Source organism: Micromys minutus (assembly GCF_963924665.1).
Source record: "Micromys minutus genome assembly, chromosome: 14".
In the NCBI taxonomy this organism is placed as follows: Eukaryota; Metazoa; Chordata; class Mammalia; order Rodentia; family Muridae; genus Micromys; species Micromys minutus.
In genome coordinates, this window is record NC_137983.1 from 24,862,899 (window position 1) to 24,881,385 (window position 18,487).

At 40.1% G+C, this 18,487-nt stretch overlaps 1 protein-coding gene across 22 annotated transcripts in view; it reads right to left on the minus strand.

Moving 5' to 3' along the window:
- Positions 1–2,863: 2,863 nt before the first annotated feature.
- The window catches only part of SORBS2 (sorbin and SH3 domain containing 2), a gene marked incomplete at its 5' end in the record, with an annotated part of 159,175 nt that continues 143,551 nt past the window's right edge, over positions 2,864–18,487 (minus strand). For 20 of the 22 annotated variants that reach the window (XM_080928632.1, XM_080928634.1, XM_080928635.1 and 17 more), the window contains 3 exons: positions 2,864–4,967; positions 6,781–6,887; positions 10,607–10,656. In XM_080928632.1, the coding sequence (XP_080784758.1) occupies positions 4,906–4,967; positions 6,781–6,887; positions 10,607–10,656 (219 nt within the window). In that variant the 3' untranslated portion in view covers positions 2,864–4,905. The remainder of the gene's footprint in view (positions 4,968–6,780; positions 6,888–10,606; positions 10,657–18,487) is intronic. The other 2 variants (XM_080928641.1, XM_080928640.1) reach the window with 1 other exon arrangement.

Consider the following 18,487-nt stretch of genomic DNA (forward strand, 5'->3'; position numbering starts at 1 on the left):
TGTGCATATCATATACACACATCACCCCCACACACATGCATAAAACTACTCCGGAGGGATGTGTTTCAAAGTGTAACACTCAATGACATTTGTAGTGCTTTCTCCTGTTAACCATTTCTATTTTCTATTTTTGGTACAATTAATACACAATGAGTGTTAAGTGTAAGAAATAAAAGTGCTTTAAGGAGATATTCTTGAGCTCTCTGAAATATAGTGCAAGACTTTGGCACCTGTCTAAGGGTGTTAATGGTAATGAGAGTTGATTGAAACAGCATCTATTTTTAGAAGACACAGGGATGCCTGAGTCACCCAGCATATTTTAGGGGGAAGGGTGAAACAAGAAACTCCAAAGGAACAGGTGAAGATTTGCTAGGCTGAGTTCTGTCTTGTGCTCCAAGTTTTATGGGTCAAGATATATGTATGTGTGTGAGCTCAGACAGAACTTTCCTGAGCTCCTAGGGGGCTGAATTTAGCAGTGAGCTAAGGCTCTGAGCCCTACAGAGAAAGTCACCCAGCAGAGAAGGGCCAGTGTATCCTGGGAGTGTGTGTATTTAAAGGCTTCCCAGAGAGCACACTGTGTTCCTACAGCCTGTTGGGCTTGAATAGCTAACACTTCCCTGAAACTCTATTGACTGCTGAGCTGGCTCATCAGCCATGGCCTCCAGAGCCTCAGTGAACCAGAACTCACACAGTTTCTGTGTACTTCTAGAAACCTGAGCGAGCTCTAGTCAGGGAGATATTTAGTGCTATATTGGTGGAGACTCTTATCATGTGTTTCAGCGATACAGCAGGCAGCAGGCAGGCTTGGGTGACACACTGGACCATAAATACAACTTCTACTATATGCTATACTTCACACACAACAACAAGGCTACTCAGCCTCTCACAGCCCTATTTTCCTCATCTATAAAATGAGTTTTCTCTTAGATTTACTGTGAAGATAAAGACAGGGAATGTGGGGAAGAGCAGCTTGATGTGTAGCACCTGCTGAGCTTCCTTTTCTCTCTGGTCACCTTTCAGATCTGACCAACAGGTAGTGTCAGTGACAAATTCACAAGCTATTTGCTATAAAGGGACAGAGGAAACACTTCAGGTTCAGTGGGACAAGATGGAAAAAAAATGAGGGGACCACATAATGCTTGTATTACAAAGAGAAAACACAGTTCTCCCATTGATGAAACTTAACAATCAGAGCCAAAAATGTTTCATAATTGTTTTTCCTAATATAACATCTTCTAATGTACCATAAAATGGACATAGAGGAATTACGTTTGAGGGAATAACGTTTCACTGAATTAAGGTTTGGAATTAGGGCTTCCGATCATCAAATTAATCATTGCTGTTCTTTGTGTAAACCATTCCTAACTTGTAGGATATCCACGACCCAATAGCAGACAGGATTTCTACCATAATTACATCCTTACAGCAGGGAATTTCATTTCTAAGACCAACCTCTTCCTGTGCTCTGACCCCCCTATGAGTGAGGAGTAAATGATTTGAAACATAATTGACATGTGAGCCGTTGTTTTGAACGGGACTGATGATTCATCGTAGGTGCAAGGACAGAAGATAAAATATTGACTGGCTTTATCTATACAAAACTTCAGTGCTAACTTTGTCAGGAAAATTATAGTTTTAGACTCTCCATGAACCTGTGGAGCTGGTGACGACAGTGGATGTCTCATTGGGTAATTCTTTCCCCCTTTTTTTAGTGTAAACAGTCTTTAAAGAGTCACCATCTGGAGAGGAGGCTGGAATAATGAGTTTTTTAAATAAATGAACCATGAGAGGTTGTCAGCATATATACACGTTTGTAATCAAACAATTCTTTAACTAATATCCTCCTTTGAGGCCAAAATCTGGAAAAGAGTGGGAAGGAGCCATCAGGCCACACAAACTGGCCACCTACAAAGAGAGACAGAACAGTACATAGTTATGAAGCAGACAGCCGCTTAAACAGACTCTCCCTGCTTTTGATGAAGTAAGAAGAGGGTGGGCCTGTTTGCAGTGACAATGGAGCTAAAGCAGCACGTCCCATGTGGTACATAAATATCAGAGCTCTTTCCTGCAAGCCTTCCAACCACCTGGGTGGACAGACTCAGGCTTATAGATTGAGGGACTGACCAGTGCTCAGGTGAAAGCAGGACCATAAAATGGCCTGGGGGGATGTATTCTTCCCACAAGGGAGCACATCTCCTCCCTGAGCCTGAAGCAGTGGAAAGTATCCAATGGAATACTTGAGTCCTAAGTAGCTATTGAAGCAATGGGACATGTGTACGAACCATAGACAAGGACAGGACCATGTTTCTGAGTATTTGGCAGATCTGGATGTGTGCTGAAGCAGAGGGGCCAAGAACGGACTGAGATATTCAGAAGGAACTGAATACAAGTGGTGACCCTTTGCTATTTGTGTGGCAGACAAGGATGAATCCTCTGTGACATCAGTTTTGAAATTCACCGAGAGACCAAGGAGGGTAAAGTTCTTTCAGTTAAGTATTTAAAAGTTACGAGACAGGTGGTCATAACTTACAAGTTTTGCAACTTACTACTTCTTCAAAAATAGCCACTTTTGAGGCAGCAATATATCAAGATGCAGTACTTTGGCTGAAGAATAATATTTAAGAATTTAGCAAGTGGGCTTTGGTGGTAAGAGACTTTAAAATGCTCCTCTGAGTTGATGTCAACCTTCATTTCTCTATCCACATGTCAAGATAACACAGAAAAAAAAATGCTTCAAACTATTTTTAGCTAATGTTGGAATAAGACACAGTCTACATAAATGCCAGTGAAAAGCAAAGGCACTTTCAAGCAAAATTTATTAGGTATCTACTCAAGAAAAACACAACGACTTTGCTTGTAAGAATTCAAAGTCAATTACCTGAAAGCTAGGTATGAATATTTTTTCCTTTTAAAATCAGATACAGATAGTAGAAACAGCAATTCTTCTTAAATATAACAGGCAACAGAGCTGAGGATTTGTTTTAATAAATGGTGTGAAAAAGTATTCATTTATCAGCAAAGCTGTATGTGGCTGGCTGGCTGACTCATTTTCCAATCCCAAGGTTTTCCAATATAAAGCTGATTGTGAGCTGGATAGTAAAGTGAATTTCTCTAAGATTTTGATTTTTTTTTTTTTTTTTACTTCCTGCCCCCAACAATGTTCCTCCGTAACCGGCATTTATGTGTACTTCAAAGTAGTTGCAAAGATCTTTCTGATCCACAGAATTTTGTGCAGATTCGATCTTCCAGATTCACAATAGCTTGTGATCTGTGAAGATATCACGAAGGGCGATCTGCTGAGTTTAAACTTGGTTTAAGTGAAGGATAAAGAACACATTGGGAGATCTCGAGATTTTCTCAACAAGTTAACTGTCTATACAAAAAAAAAAAAAAAAAAAAAAGAACAAACATATGTACAAAATATGCTAGAGTTTATATGTTGTATACAATCAAGCATTGCTCTTGAGAGGAAAGCCATAAAAAGTTGTCTATAAGGTGCTAAAGATGAACAGATCTTATGCAAATTTATTCAAAATACAAAGTTAAGTCTCAGGCTATGTGGGATGCAGGCACCGTAAATCCATTAAATCTTTCAGGTTTGGTATCATGTTGTAGGTCTGTTTTGGGGGGCAGGAAACAACCTGAATGATTTAACCATTATTTCCGAAAGTGCCCAATGTATTCCTGGGAAGTATTTTACACACACCAGAAAAAAAATCAGGCTCAACATATTTATTCCTGTCTGCAAATGGAGTCAGGATTCTGGGTCTCATAGAAGAAAAATAATTATTGTAGTAAAAATAGTTGTATTGATCATAATCCTTGCTAAAGCCAGCCTTAACACTTAGGATACTCCTGAAGTACTCTATAAAATAATGTGGGATTCTTTTATATTTCCATAAAATGTACAACATAGCATATGAATTATATGTCCTCATATAATCTCAAACGTGTAAGAGTGCACGTCGTGAAACTCACCTACTGGTGTTACTCTCATTTCTCTGCCTAACTCACTAACACTGCCTTTAAGTTTTAACAAGTAGATAAATCACTAAGAGCTTGTTCATGATGCCGATGATTACATTTTAATACACAAAACAGCAATGCGAATTCACAACACTATTTGTCCTGTAGTGTGGCTAAACCTTTTGTAGTCTCATAACAGTGACCAACGGCTCTCCATCGCTCACTGTGTGAACTTCTTATGAGCACAAAAAAGTGGGCAGGGAAAAGACCCGCAGGTGGAAATGTAATGCAGTCAACAAAAATCATACTGGAACCAGTGGACCTTCCTACGCACTCCCGATTTTATAATCACTGTGCATGAAAGAAAGTATAATAAGTGCAGGCAAACGACAGCCAAAGTATAGTTGTCATATAGTGTAAACCAGAGCACTAGGCAAACTCGTGAAAGGAAAACATACTGCCAAGCTTGAGAGTGAAAACAGGAGCCATAGCATTTTGGAGAAAAACAATCTTCTGGCTTCCTGAGGGCACCTTCCGGAGGGGTGGAGATTCAGCCATGAGACCAGACAGTCTCCTGAAGAGTCTCTCTCTCTCTCTTTCTCTCTCTTTTCCTTTTTCTTTCTTCCTCAATTATTTCACTTTTACAAAGTATGATCATGTTCATTCTGATTCCATACACAGGCATTTCAAAGTTCAGGGCAGAAAGCAGGAAACTGCGTATTTGTGTGGGTGTAAGTTTGCCACATTTCTCTAAAGCTCCCAGCCTCCCTAAGGCTCACAGAGGCGGCAGTCCCTCTGCTGGTGATTTGGTGGCGGCAGATGGAGATGGTAATGGCCTATTGGAAACCGTAAGGCGTGGCAGCAGCAGGTCTGCTGGGATGTTTCAGGTGGGTTAATGATGTGTGGCTGAAATGTGGCATAAATCAGGAGTGAGGTGAGTCACAGCCTTTTGACATAGTTCCCAGGAAAAGTACCAAAGAACTTGGTTCTTCTTGAAGTTCCTGAAAACAGAAGCAATAAATGAAAAGGTATGTAATAGTAATGGGATGTCAGGTTCTATGTCAGCTTGAAGACTTTCTGTCTACAAGGGTTCACTGAAAATGCAAGCTCTAAGTAGTTTGGGAAGGAATAAAGAGACCTCACTTTAAGACAATAAAAACAGAAAGCAGGCAGTTTAGTTGTTTTGCCCAATGTGGTCATCTTTTCATGAGCATAAGGGATAGATTTTCATCTCACTGAGCTAAATGGGCAAGCCCAGACTCAATCTAGAAAAAAAATTGTGCAGAAGAGCTGGATGATAGGACTTGGGACACCATGATGTCAAACAAGGAGTGTGAAATAATTGTGAGGCTGGAATGGGACACAATGACCAATAAAGCACAGGGAGTTGGTTCTGGGCCTGCAGTACCGCACAAGCCACTACATTGGATGCTACCAATATCACAAGTGTTATAACCTCATGCTCGGTGCTACCTCACTTGCTAAATAAAAATGAGCTGTTGCCCTTCTTAACAAAAGATAGCAATTGACAAATCACTACATTTAAAAATGCACGAGACTGACCACTACCTATCTGGACATGTGGAATGAAATCCAGCCATTTGAAAATGATTTTGAATGTGGCCAGTTAAAACCAAAGGCACACATAGGTATCCTTATGGTCACCGTTGGTTTCCAATGATACAGCTCTTTGGATGCTTTCTATTAAGTCTGCACAATACATCCTTTTGCATTTTGGCACAGTAGATTGGGTAGGGCCTCTAAAATTTCATTTCTCATTAATGTTTTGTAATCTATCTGTTTGCTTTGGTTGCCACTCCTGCAAACCCTGTATGTCAACCACTCCTCTTTCCTTCTAGATGTTGATTACTGCAAACAATGGAATCTAGTGCATGTGTCCACCCAGGTGGCCTCTGTTCTTGCATCTCAGCTCTGCTGGACCAGTCTAGAGACAGCTTTCCTTCTTACATTTTAATGTTCTTTCAAAATTTTTATGTGTATGTGTGTCTAAATACACACTGCATGACCAGAGTGCTTATGGAGGCCAGAAAAGGTGCCAGGTCCTCCTGGAACTAGAGCTATAGACAGTTAATAGCCAGCACATAGGTGCGAAGAATGGATCCCAGGTCACCTTTCCTGCTGAGCACCTCTCCAGCCTGCCTCGTTCACCTCTCCCTTTGTGTCTGGGCATACACTCTTTGTCTACAAATATTTTCACAGAAGACCTCATATTGTCACCTCTTCCCCCTGGTGCTGGGGACTGAGCAGTTGAGCAGTGGGGAATGTTAAGCTTGCTTGTGGATGAATTTTCAGTCTTGAAGGTGGTAACTATTATTTGCCTTTGAAGTGGCAAAGAAGGTAGTTCTACCTTTTACCAATGAAAGCCAAGGATGGACGGACGGTCCCCAGACTTTTAGGACTGCTACTTCAGAACCAGCAAATTGGTCAGGTTTTCTTTCATCTTGATCTCCATCAAATGGGATCTCCCCTGCTCAGTAACATTTTCTATTGAACCCTGCAAGGTGTCTCTCATTTGGGAACACTCAGAGCTTTTAGGATTGTTACTGTGACATTATAGTCATTGCTTGTCGGTACCATTTAAAGAACTTTTCTTAGTTTGGTTGAATCAAGACTAGCAGAAAATCACATATCACAGAGGTATTAAGTGCTACATTATATTGAAATGCAGGGCTTCTGGATGAATGCAGCATGAATTCGAAGACAGATAGATTATCACAGTGGACCGTGCACGTAAGCAAACACAAATAGATGATGAAAACAGCCAAGCGTATCTGAGAATAAAGAAGCACGTACCCACAAACCATCCGTCATCACACTTTTCCATGACGTCCACAACATCACTTTCTCTGAGCTCCAGCTCATCTTCATTCCTAGGAGTATAGTTATACAGAGCCTGAAACCTTAAACAGGACAAATGGGGCATGTTTAATTCACTTCACATCGCGGTGAAACTGGAGAAGTTAGCACAACATGCTGTGTTAGGATTGTTTAAATCTTTGCTCAACATATAAAGTCAATGGAAACATTCAGATGCTCATGGGAACCAAACCACTTTCATAACACTTCAAAACTTACAACAAAAAATATTTGGGGAAAGTTTTAATGTTCATGAACCAGGAAAAAAAAAGCGTTTTGATATTTGTAGGCTAGACCTGCATTTAAATTGTCTAGACATACACCGTCTATCTTTCAGATACTACTTAACAATATAGATTATAAGATTAATGGTATTTGTATTGTGCAGCTATAGCAACAAGAAGGATTGTAGATTTATCTAGTAATAACCATAAACAAAACGATTGAGGCATAGAAATGGAATTCTTAAATGATAAATTGAATTGTACAGACTATCTCAAACATGCATTTTGTAAGTAGTGATGTAGAAATGATTATAAAAGGAAGGCCATGTTTTATATAGGAAATTCTTTAAAGCAGACTTGCATTATAATCTGAATCAGGATTTGAGATGCTAAGGCTTGATGCAATTCACCTTTGACCTCGAGTTATAGATGAGGCTTCATGCGTGGTCATCCCCACCCAGCTCAGCTGGTAGATTATAGATTTTTAAAACCGTGTTGGAGTAGGAAAAATGAAACCTGTGCTTGAGTTAAAAAGGCTCCTTTGAAATAATCGTATGTGTGAGAGACTGAAAGAGTGCTGCTGTTTTGTTTTTCTTGTCTGAACTCTTTAAGAGACGGATGATGACACTGAATCTCTTTGACGTTCACATTTAGGACTATGAAACTTGGTGACTGGGAGGGACCTTGAAGAGTAAAGACTGACATCAAGGCTAAGAAAGCTGGGAAGAATTTGATATGCAGTTGGTGGGAAAAGGTATAACTTATCTATCAAATTTGTTTCCATTGCCTTTTTATAACTGTCACACAATTGTGCTAATGGAGGAAAATAATAACACCCCAGGGAACTGTGGATTAATTTTAGGCCACCATTAAAATGTAGGCAAGACCGAATTCTTTTGTAATAAGAATGCTTTACTTCTAGTTACTTTATTGGGCTGGAAGGAAATTCATACTTTGTAGAATAAAGCTATTCTAGTACTCGAATTCAAACACTGTGCTATAAATGTGCAACAGCCTCACTGGCTCCTTACTCTACCCTTGAGTGTCTCCTGATCATGGGTTGCAGAAGAAGCTGGCTCCAGGGGGTTCTAGGAAGGAGTACTGCATTTCCATAAAAATCATCACCTTCCATAGCCTGGCACCCAACCCTAAAATCCCCACACTAGAGATTTCCTCCTTTGTTAATAACGTTCTCTTTTAGTGGGAATTTTAGCCACTTATATACTTTAAACCATTTGTAGTTTTCTGAGGTCTTTGGTCAGAGAGGCTTCAACTTGTGGTCAAGGATCTAAACAAAGCCAGACCTTAGAAGAGGTGGCAAGTAAGGCTGGGAGGGGCCCCCTCCCTAGGACGCCTGCCTGGGGCTAGAGAAGAGGACAACAGTGTGTTGTTCATGTGTTCACCTGAGGCTGGTAGGGTAAGAGTATGAAGTAATTTTGGATGTTCACAGGGTTAATGCAGTCAGCAAGGCCCCATGTCCAATCTAAAGCTTGAGGTGTGAAGTGGTCTTCCTGGCTGGTGTGTTAATGGATGCATTCCTAGTCACTTTGGGAAAACACATTGTCTGATTTGGTTACTTCTTCTCTCCAACCACTTACAGGCCTATGTAAGGCTACAAAGGACTTGAGGACTCTTGAGGTCCCCAGGACTAACAAACCAGCACGGCATTTTTATATGATGAAAGCCAAATACGCTTGTTAGAATTTATTTACCATAGTGGTTTAATTAAATCTCTCTCTCTCTCTCTCTCTCTCTCTCTCTCTCTCTCTCTCTCTCATACACACCCACACACCCACCCTCTCTCTCTCTCTTGCATGTGCCCATTTTTATGGAAACATAAACCCTCCTGGAAATTCTTCTACCTCTGCTGGTTTTCAAAATCAGTGCTACTCAACAGGGAGGGGAAATGCCGCCCAGTTAGAAGGACACAGTGACACAGTGATGCTTTGAAAGACATCAGTGAGATGGTGGTGGGGGAGGGGAGAGTCAGGACTGCCTCAAAAATAAATTTGTTAATTTCTCTATAATCCGAACCTTTTATTGTCCCTAAACTGGACCATAGCAACATGGCTTAGGTTTCTACTTTTGCTTCAGAAAAAAATGTTTTTAAAGAATATGCAATTAACTAACATTTCATAATCCCTCTAAGTAAGGCTGCAATGGAACATAAATTTGATAAGGAATAATGGCTAAAGCAAGGCTTTAAAATGTATTTTTCTCCACCTCTGGGCTCTGTGATTTTTTTTTTTTTTTTTAGAACAGCCACAGCTGCATAGGACACAACACAACACAACTTGTTGGTACATCTGGAAAGCTGTTTAATAGAACATGTTAGCAATGCGGCCACCCTAAACAGTAACTTTGTAACAAGAAGGTTGCAAATAGAGTGTAGTTTTGTGATTTAATCTTCTCATTGTTAGCACAGAAAGAACAACAGAAACATTATTGCAAAGTGTTCTTAAAATTTTCCAATTAAAGGAAGTTTTTCAGCGAACCTTGCTTTTCACCTAGTCTTTTTGTGGTAGGGACTTCAAAAGAACACCGTCCTGGCCATACTGAGTGAGAGGCACTTTCAGAAAATAGTGGTGAGGTCTAAAGGACCCGTTTTCAACCATAGAAAAACCGACTTTTGGTGCAGAAAACGCCAGTTGCTGAGGACTATGGCTGTGGCTTCTGGAAATCTCTTTTTAACTTAGCATACTCAGGAGTCAACAGGAAGTGCCCTGTCCTCTTGTTTATTTATCTGAGTAGCTACTGTAAACTGGGCTATAGAAAGACAAACCAGACTCTTAAAGACAGTGGGTGATGCTTGTGTGAGTTAATTTAATGTATGCGTCAGAAAGGAGAGAAAATTTGGGTGGTGTATTTGAAAACACACATTCTTGCTGTAGTGGAAATTGATCATGCATTTGAATGGTAGTGGGTGCTTTAATAATGCTATTTTTCCAAAGACATTTTAAGGCATGTGTTATACTAAAGTCTACCTTAAGTATATTTTTGAAGTATTCAAGTAAGTGGAAAAACAAAGTTGTGTTTTACACAGACAGCAGTGAAAAGGCAGATTTAGAAATGTGTCAGCAAAACATTGGATGATTTTTTTCAGCACATAGTTTTCTTCTATTATTTATATTTTAATTTTATGTGTATCAGTGTTTTGCTTATATGTTTGTATCTGCCCCACTCGAGTGCCTGGTACCCATGGAGGCTAGGAAAGGTACTGAATTTCCTGGAACTGTAGTTACAGATGGTCATGAGCTGCCTTGTGGATGCTAAGAATTGAACTCAGAACCTCTGGAAGAGAAGCCAGTGCTCTTAACCACTGAGCCATCTCTCCAGCTCTTCTGTTTTCTTTAAACCTTAATGTCTGATCTTATTGGTAAGGCAGAACAATGTGAGCTCTTGTACTGGAGACTCCATGTTTTCTATTGGATGCCTTTGACTTACAAAGTCCTACTGTTCCTGTATCTATGTGGTACACATATCGCCTGTCTTGTGGGTCAATGTTAGTCTAGCATTCAGAAGATAAGAAGAATACTTACGGTTCTCCCCCACCTTGAATGTTTTCATGAGTGAACACAGGACGCTGTGGCTGAAATGAAATGATTTTCAATGTCATCAGTGTTTGAACTGGTATCATTAAAAAGGTAATTTGGGTAATAGCATGGTACATTTTTTTTCTTGACATTTAATATTTCCTGTTGCAAAAAACCAAGAGGAAGAAAAAAAAAATCCACCAAATAAAGGGTTTCTATATACTTAGTAATTCAAGTATTTTGAAGGGTGCGTTAAATCAAAATAGCCCAGGTTTAAACTTTTGAACACAATCTGGTGTCTTCAAGCTTTGGGGGAAAGTTGATATTTGGTCCCATTGATTTTTCCAAGGTCAGGAATATGGCAAGAACAAGAACAGAGCCACAGGAGCAGGGAGGCTGGACACCATTCAACCTCATTCTGCAGCGCTTTCTCAGACAGGCAGAAGGAAGCCACGTGTAGCAAGAACCACATTCGCTCCGAGCCTTCCCTTCACAGATGACATTGCCACATATGGTACAGATGAAAATGTCAATAGCCAGACATCCCATGCTGGTTTCGAATTCAAATTCTCTGCTCTCACCCGGGTGAAGGCTGGGGCGGGGAAGCACATGCAGTTTCCCAAAGGGAACACAGAGAACTTCAAGAAGAGTGCAAGCAGACACGATCCAGGTAACATATAATGCTTTACCTTAGAAGAGAAATATTGGTAGGAATCCCCAGAGCACTGAACTCTCAAAAGAGTTTCCTTTCTTTTTAAACTAAGCATCAAGACCAGTATCTGTAATAGATACTTATAATATTGGAAATGACGAGCCTTAGCATTCTGCATAGCCACACAAATACTTCAGAGAATGACATTTAACAGGTTTGTTGAATATGGAAGCTCAGTGTAATTTACATCAACCATCCACATGCTACATTTTAGGGAAAGAGATACGTACATTCAACCCATTCATATTTCAAATATTTTTCTGCTAAATGACAGCTACCTGCTGAGATACAAAACCACAGGGCCTAGAATCTGATAATAACGGAATTAGTTGTTAGGGCCACATCTTCAGATATCAGAGCCAGTGCTCAGATATACATCATCATTATTGATCATCATAAGCTAGACAGATTTTCCATGAGCCTGTTCATGGAAACCTCTGGTCCAAGGGTAGACAGAGTCCTGGGGTTGCAGTCAGTATGAGACTGTGAACAGACCCTTTTCTAAATTCAGCTCTCATTTCCCAACCTACATTGTTTACTTAGTACAAATTAAGTATTTTCACTGCTTTAAGGGTATCAATTGTGAGCAATTTAAAACAGTATTCCTGTAATTTTGTTTAATATCTATTCATACAATACATAAATTTAAAGCTGAAGAACAGATAGGAATCACCAGCCTCTTGGATGCTTAACTCCTATAGGACAGTGTTTAAACTTATAAAAAGGATATTATCAAATATAAAATATTGAAAGTGTAAATTATATTAATTTTAAGGCTAATGAAGACTAAGCTGTGTGTTGGTACATTCCTTTAATCTTAGTACTCTGGAGACAGAGGCAGGCTGATCTTAGTGAGTTCAAGGCCAGCCTACAAGGGCTACTCAGGAAGTGCCTGCCTAAAAAATTAAAACATCTGCTAGACATTTTTGAGATTTTTTTAATTCAACAAATCATTAATTTATGTAATATAGGAAGAAATGAGTGTAAGACACCCATAATGTACTTGTTACATTTCTAGGTCTTTTCTAATTCCCTTCTAAGTTAACAACTAAACCAGTTAGATAATGTAAAGCAATGTACATTTGAAAGTGATAGTCTGCTATTTAGTATTTTCATTAGAATTTTGCTTGCTTAGTACCTTTGATTCTCCAGCCTCCTAAATTATTTAAGTAAATTGTCTCTTTGGCAGGGAAGCTAGGACATAGCTCTCAGTGTTGGGCTCATGTAATTCCTGGGTGTGTGAGACAGCAATTTCCTGTCTTTTAATTACCTTTCAAAATATGTCTTTTCCTTGCCTCACATCCTCCAGGCTTCTCTCCTCCTCTTTTTTCCTGAATCATCAATCTTCCCATAGAATTAACATTCCAGGACCATAATACAATGTTACCTTTTATCATGAGGGATTTGTGACATTTCAATGCCTTTCTTTGATAGGAATCTTCCTCAGATGAACTGATAACTACTGGTCTGTTTCTAAGGAAAACTGTGCAATCCCTGTATTAGAGTTAATATAGTTTACGGGGTCTGAGCTACTAGAGGGACCGTCGTTGACTGTCACTTATGGATGTGGATTTGCTTCTGGTGAGGCACTGTCTGCTATTCACCTTGGACATGCAGATTAGATTCCTCATCCTAAAACCGGAGAGACAAGATAAAGAAGCATCTTGCCCCCTTGTGTAGCCCATAAAGGGATAGATATGTCATCTCATTTTTTTTGCCATGTACAGATTCCTCTCCTTAATCTTACATGCTGTACAGTCAGAAAATCAGCTAATTATTATGTATCTTAGCCATGTGAAATAATAATTCAACCTCACTGTGCATGCTAGTTAAATGTTCCCCTAAATCTAAAAACATTAGATCATTTACTAGACATTTTATCATTTACTAAATGTCAAAAAAAGATGGAAGGACAATTTTGATTGTCCCTTCATTGAATGCCATATTATGATGGACTGATTTGGTTAAACTCAACATCTGCGTTTCCTGTGGGTTATTCAAGCAAAGTGCTTCCAGACACCATCTTGGCTACTGTGTGTGTATGCCATCGCCACCTGGTGGTGAGCAGTGGTAGTGACATGTTAAACTTGTTTTTGCCCTTTCAGCCTAGATTGGTTTTGAAAGGATATTCCGAAGCCTACAAGGGAATTTGAAGTAGATAACGATTCGTTCTTCTGACCGCACTCTTCCTTTTCTGCAGTCTCAATTCTTGAGAAGAAATGACTTGTTAGCCAGCAGCGTTTAAGGTCTGCGTTGACTTCTATTTTAACGGCTCAGGCTTTTTTTTTTTTTTTAATCGAACATAATATCTCAGCAGTGCTGAAGTTAATAAAGAACAACATACACTAATAACATTTGGAGAGGCTTCTGCACAATGTGAGCTTAAGAGTGCATCTTTCAAGTAAAGAGGTTGCCATCACCATGTGAGACACTTTGAGCAAGCACGGCACTACTTGGTGAGTTTTTAGAATTCAACAAAGATTTGAAAACCCAGTGATGCATCATGTTACTGTCATGGCACCCTAAATATTTAACTCCTGTCTTCTCTCTTCTGTGTCATCACGGGGACTAACTGTATGAAAGCAATGGTTTTCATCAAGAGATTTTCATAAGTACATATTATAGCCTTCGAGTTTTTCTTTTTGAAAAATGATAAAAAAAAATGGATACAAAAGAGGCAGGTTTTAAACACATGGTATTGTGCAAAGCCAGGATCAATTCTAAAGGATCAGTTAGAAAAACTTATGAAGGTTCTTTGAAGCTCACCATAGAACCTGCGATCAGTAGACAGACTACTTACCTATCGCAGCTAGAGGTTTGAAACCAGCTATGGGTGAGATGATTCTTTTAGCGGTATGTACTGCAGCTTTAAAAACCATTGTGGGAAACGTCTATGCAGGCACTGCAAGTAGCTTTTGGGCTTCCAAGTCAGCCTTCTCGCAAATGCTAGGTGGAGTGTTTATCAGCCATAGAGGGCTGTGACTCTAACGATGCCACGTACTGGCCTCTCTTCCCTCTTAGATTACGAATGTGAAACAGAGTTCTGCACAACTCAAAATACACGAGAACCTTCTGGTCCTCAAACATTTAAGTAACACACAGACTTATAAAATAGAAATACGGGCGTGGGAAAAAAAATCCCCAACGCGACTCAAAGCGTGCCATCTTACTAGCCCATGGGAAATGAGGGATGAGTCCCATTAAGTTTTATAAAATTAACTTATTCGGTCTCTCCGTCTGTTCTCTCTCTTCTCCCCTCCTGCAAGTATATGTGTTAGCTCTGGAAGGCAGTTTAGTAGGGACCTAGTGTCAATAAACTGACAACCCCTCCTTCCCATTGGCAATGTGAGTCTGCTTCAGCGATGGAAGCAGGTCTGACTATGCAAATCCAAGGGCACAAAATATCTTACATATGAAACACTACTTGTATTTATGAAATAGAAAGGGAGCACTAAAAGTTAAGCCCCGAGACCTTGAAAAGCGGAGCTGTGTGGCACGCTAGCCAAAGCTAAATCAGGGTTCATTAACTTAGATATGGTGAAAGGAACCCCGGGGAACCTCACATTCCTTGGCTGAGTTCCCCACAACTCAGGGTGCCGTTTAGAATTTGTCCAAGTTCTGCAGATGTTACAGAACTGCATAGTTAAAGAAGCTGCCCTCAAAGCTGGGAGGGAATTAGGAGCACACAGACTCACAGGGAGCAACGGAATGTTTTTAAGTGGCTCACAGTTTAAAATGAATCCATAGAAACCGAGAGACGCTAGAGTTAATGCCACCGGAAGCAGGCGAGCTCAGTATATGACTAGCCACAGCTTCGTTCCCTGCACTAAAAACAGTGACTGGAAAACAGCAATTGAATATGGCAGGGAGACATATATAGAAAACAATGCACACTGCGCTCTTATTTGTGTAGTGTTGGAGGTGCCCTTTTGGATTTGAGAAACTTTGCACATACGACAGGGCAGCGCACGACCCATTCAGACCTGACTTCCTAGTTCCTCAACCACTGGTCATTTCATCTAAAGGGACTCATTTAACTCCCCGATGACTGCAGCAGGTAGGGGATGTCCGACCCTACCCTGTGGGAACCGCTGACAGGCGAGCCGCAGGACCTCTTAGACATCACTGGGCTCCGAGGCGGCTTACCCAGGACTGATATCTTGCTTTTTAAATCAGCCTAGAAAAGCCATAAGAAGTGGGTTAGTTTTCGTCTTCATTCTGTGGCTTTCGGGAGGAACCTTCTTGGTTTTCGGTTTTCCACGCACACACTGCATGCCATGCTTATATACGAGCTGAACAGGTAGGGTGAACGGTAGAGCTTCTTTGTCTGCTCCGTACAGCTTTTCCCCTTCCGGGATCGGCTGCTCCAACGGTAGGGGAACCCACAGTGAAGAAAAAGTGTGGATAAGCGAAGCTTGCAGGAGAAAGTGTTTGAATGTAATGTGTGTGGCTAAGTGCACCCATCAGACTATTACCTCCTTCCTAGGAGAAGGCTTAGCAACTGCATCCAAAGCACTCTCCAACCTGCCTGTTTAATTTGTGTTTAACCAAATGGCAGGCAGTAATAAACAAGGTGAGACCGGAGAAAACTTGGCTTAATGCTTAGCAAGCTCTATGAAAAGCGTTAGTATTTTTAGACATAAATGTTCTAACAATGCTCCCAAGAAGAAGATGTTTATTTTTATTTGTTTATTTATTTACTACCAGGACAGGTAGAGTGAGAGGTAGTAAAATATAATCAAATATTGCCTGACTACAGCTTCTTTTGGCATTCTTTCAGAGAAAAATCTTCCCTATGACAGCGAGTAAGCAAATCTTAACATGAGTTTGCTTTATTTTTTATCACCCCGTGGCAGTCTGCTAGCAATACAGGACCTGGAATTTGACTAGAATTAAGAGAACAACAGTAAGACTAACTTTTAAGTTAAAGACTGTAGCTCTAGGTTAGGCTAAATTTCATGCTCGTGAGAGGTTATGATTTCTCGTCTCTTGGATGATCTATACTTGTCATGCGTGCCTAAGGTTTATGGACGAGGATATTGGATGCTCTCAACTGTCCAGTCCTGGCTTTGTCTCCACTCAAGCTCATGGCCATTGAGGGCAGACCACTATTCCTAGCCTTCCCTGTACCTAGCTGTGTGTGCCCACATGGCATTTTCTGAAACAGGAAACAGCGAGTTTTGTGACTGTACAGTTCTGATGTCTGTGGAACTCACATGCTAGCAGGGGATGCCCGCCCTCCCCCTCCCTCTCCTCCTCTCCCTCATTCAAGTGAGTTAAAGAATTGGTTGTTATGGGTTGACAAGTATTACTATAATGAACAGTATACCAAGGTATACTGTTATATGACTATTAAAATATTATTTTTCTCTTGTGTCAGTGCTTACTTTCCTTGTAATGAATGGGAGGTCTGGGACTGAATCATTTTGTTCTTATATTTACAAACACAAACCTGTTCAGTCTTCTTCTTATGAGTTTCTTATTCTTCTGAGTATAATATAGACTTACAAGGTTTAGAATACTCAGTGGGGAGTTAATGTTCAACATATGTTCCCAAACATGAGGTGAAATACAAGATACAAAAGTTTTGTTTTCCTGGAATTAGTAATTTCATATACTTATTAAAAACAGTGTTTTCAAATATAGATATTGTGACTACTTCACTCTTATTATTTTTGACACATCGATCCCAAAAGACTACATGAAATGCTCTTGGCTCTCATGGCAGAGATAAAATATTTTCCAATTTAGGTTTTCCCTTATTACTATAATAGTGAATTCAACACCTAAGGCAGAGAAGTAAGAGTCTAGGACAGTAGTTCTCAGTCTGTGGGTCACGACTCTCTCAGCAACCCTCTGTCTCAAAGATATTTATGTTACTCTTCATAACTAGCAAAATTACAGTTATGACGTAGCAAGGAAAATAATTTTATGATCAGAGGTCACAGCATTAGGATAGTTCAGAACTGTTGATCTAGTGCTACTTTCTCATGTACTGATTACACGTCAGAGCTGATGAATGTTACAGGAGACAAGGAGTAAATATGTTTGCTTTGAAATCAGACCACAGAGAGCATGCGAAAGACACTTGTTAGCCTTGATTAGACATAATCTAAGCATTGTAGTTCTTAAAAGTTCTGTTATCTTTTGCTAGCTAAGGTGAAGACTCAGAGTGGAGACGAATTGGTCCTTAAAGTAGGTTACTCTTTCTTCCCAAGATCTCTTTTCATATGTAGAGTAGCATCACAGACAGGCTGTGTTGTTTGAGTTAGAGCCTTCACTCCTTCCTGTCTACAGAGGCCCTTGTTTCACTTTCAAAGGATGAAATTTTGGGATGAATTTTTATTTGAAGTCTGAAGAAAAGGGTTTTGGGATCACATCCACTGTAGAATAAAACATTTTTTGTAATAGACAGATTTTATCTTGGATTATTAAATATTGCTTTCTGGTTTCATCTTGAATTGTCAATACTGCTTTCCAAAAGACCAATCATTAATTTACGAAAAAGTGATAATCTTAGGGAAAGAGTTAAGTAACCAGGTGGGCTGCTGGACTTCAGGTGTCAGGGATGGATGCTCTGTAGTCAACACCAAAGAATCATCCTTGGAATATCCTATGGAAAGTTGGGGCTTTAGACACGTAAACTGGAGGACCACTGATCTTAGGCACTGCGAACCTGCTGATGGGTAAAATGATGGGAGGCATCATCATGTCTACTGAAAAGTGACTCAAGTTGGCAGACACCAAACTTATGCCTTTGAATGTGAAAGGTCCCAACTTGATTCAGCTTAAAACACGATCTAATGGCTACCTTGGATTATCAAGCAAGTTTTTGGTTTGTTTCCCTTCTCAATAGGGTTGCTATGCAGATTTGATTCTTAAATTTTGGGATGGAGGCCATGCTGATGATGTTAAAAGTTAGCAGCCACAGTTTACATAACTTTCTAGATCTTGTAAGGCGGCATGAGTCCAAATGCATACACCTACCAAACATCATGGACAGACATGCAGTAAGCTGAACCACACTCAAGATGCAATTACCTTTGATTTTGGTGAATGTATCTCCTGTTGATAAGGGTATTTGGGGAGGAGAGGAGGTGAGGGAAGCTGGGGAGGCTGTAAAAGCTCACAGGCCAGGTCAGAGACAGAGGTCAGAGAAGAAGGGAACAGAGAGG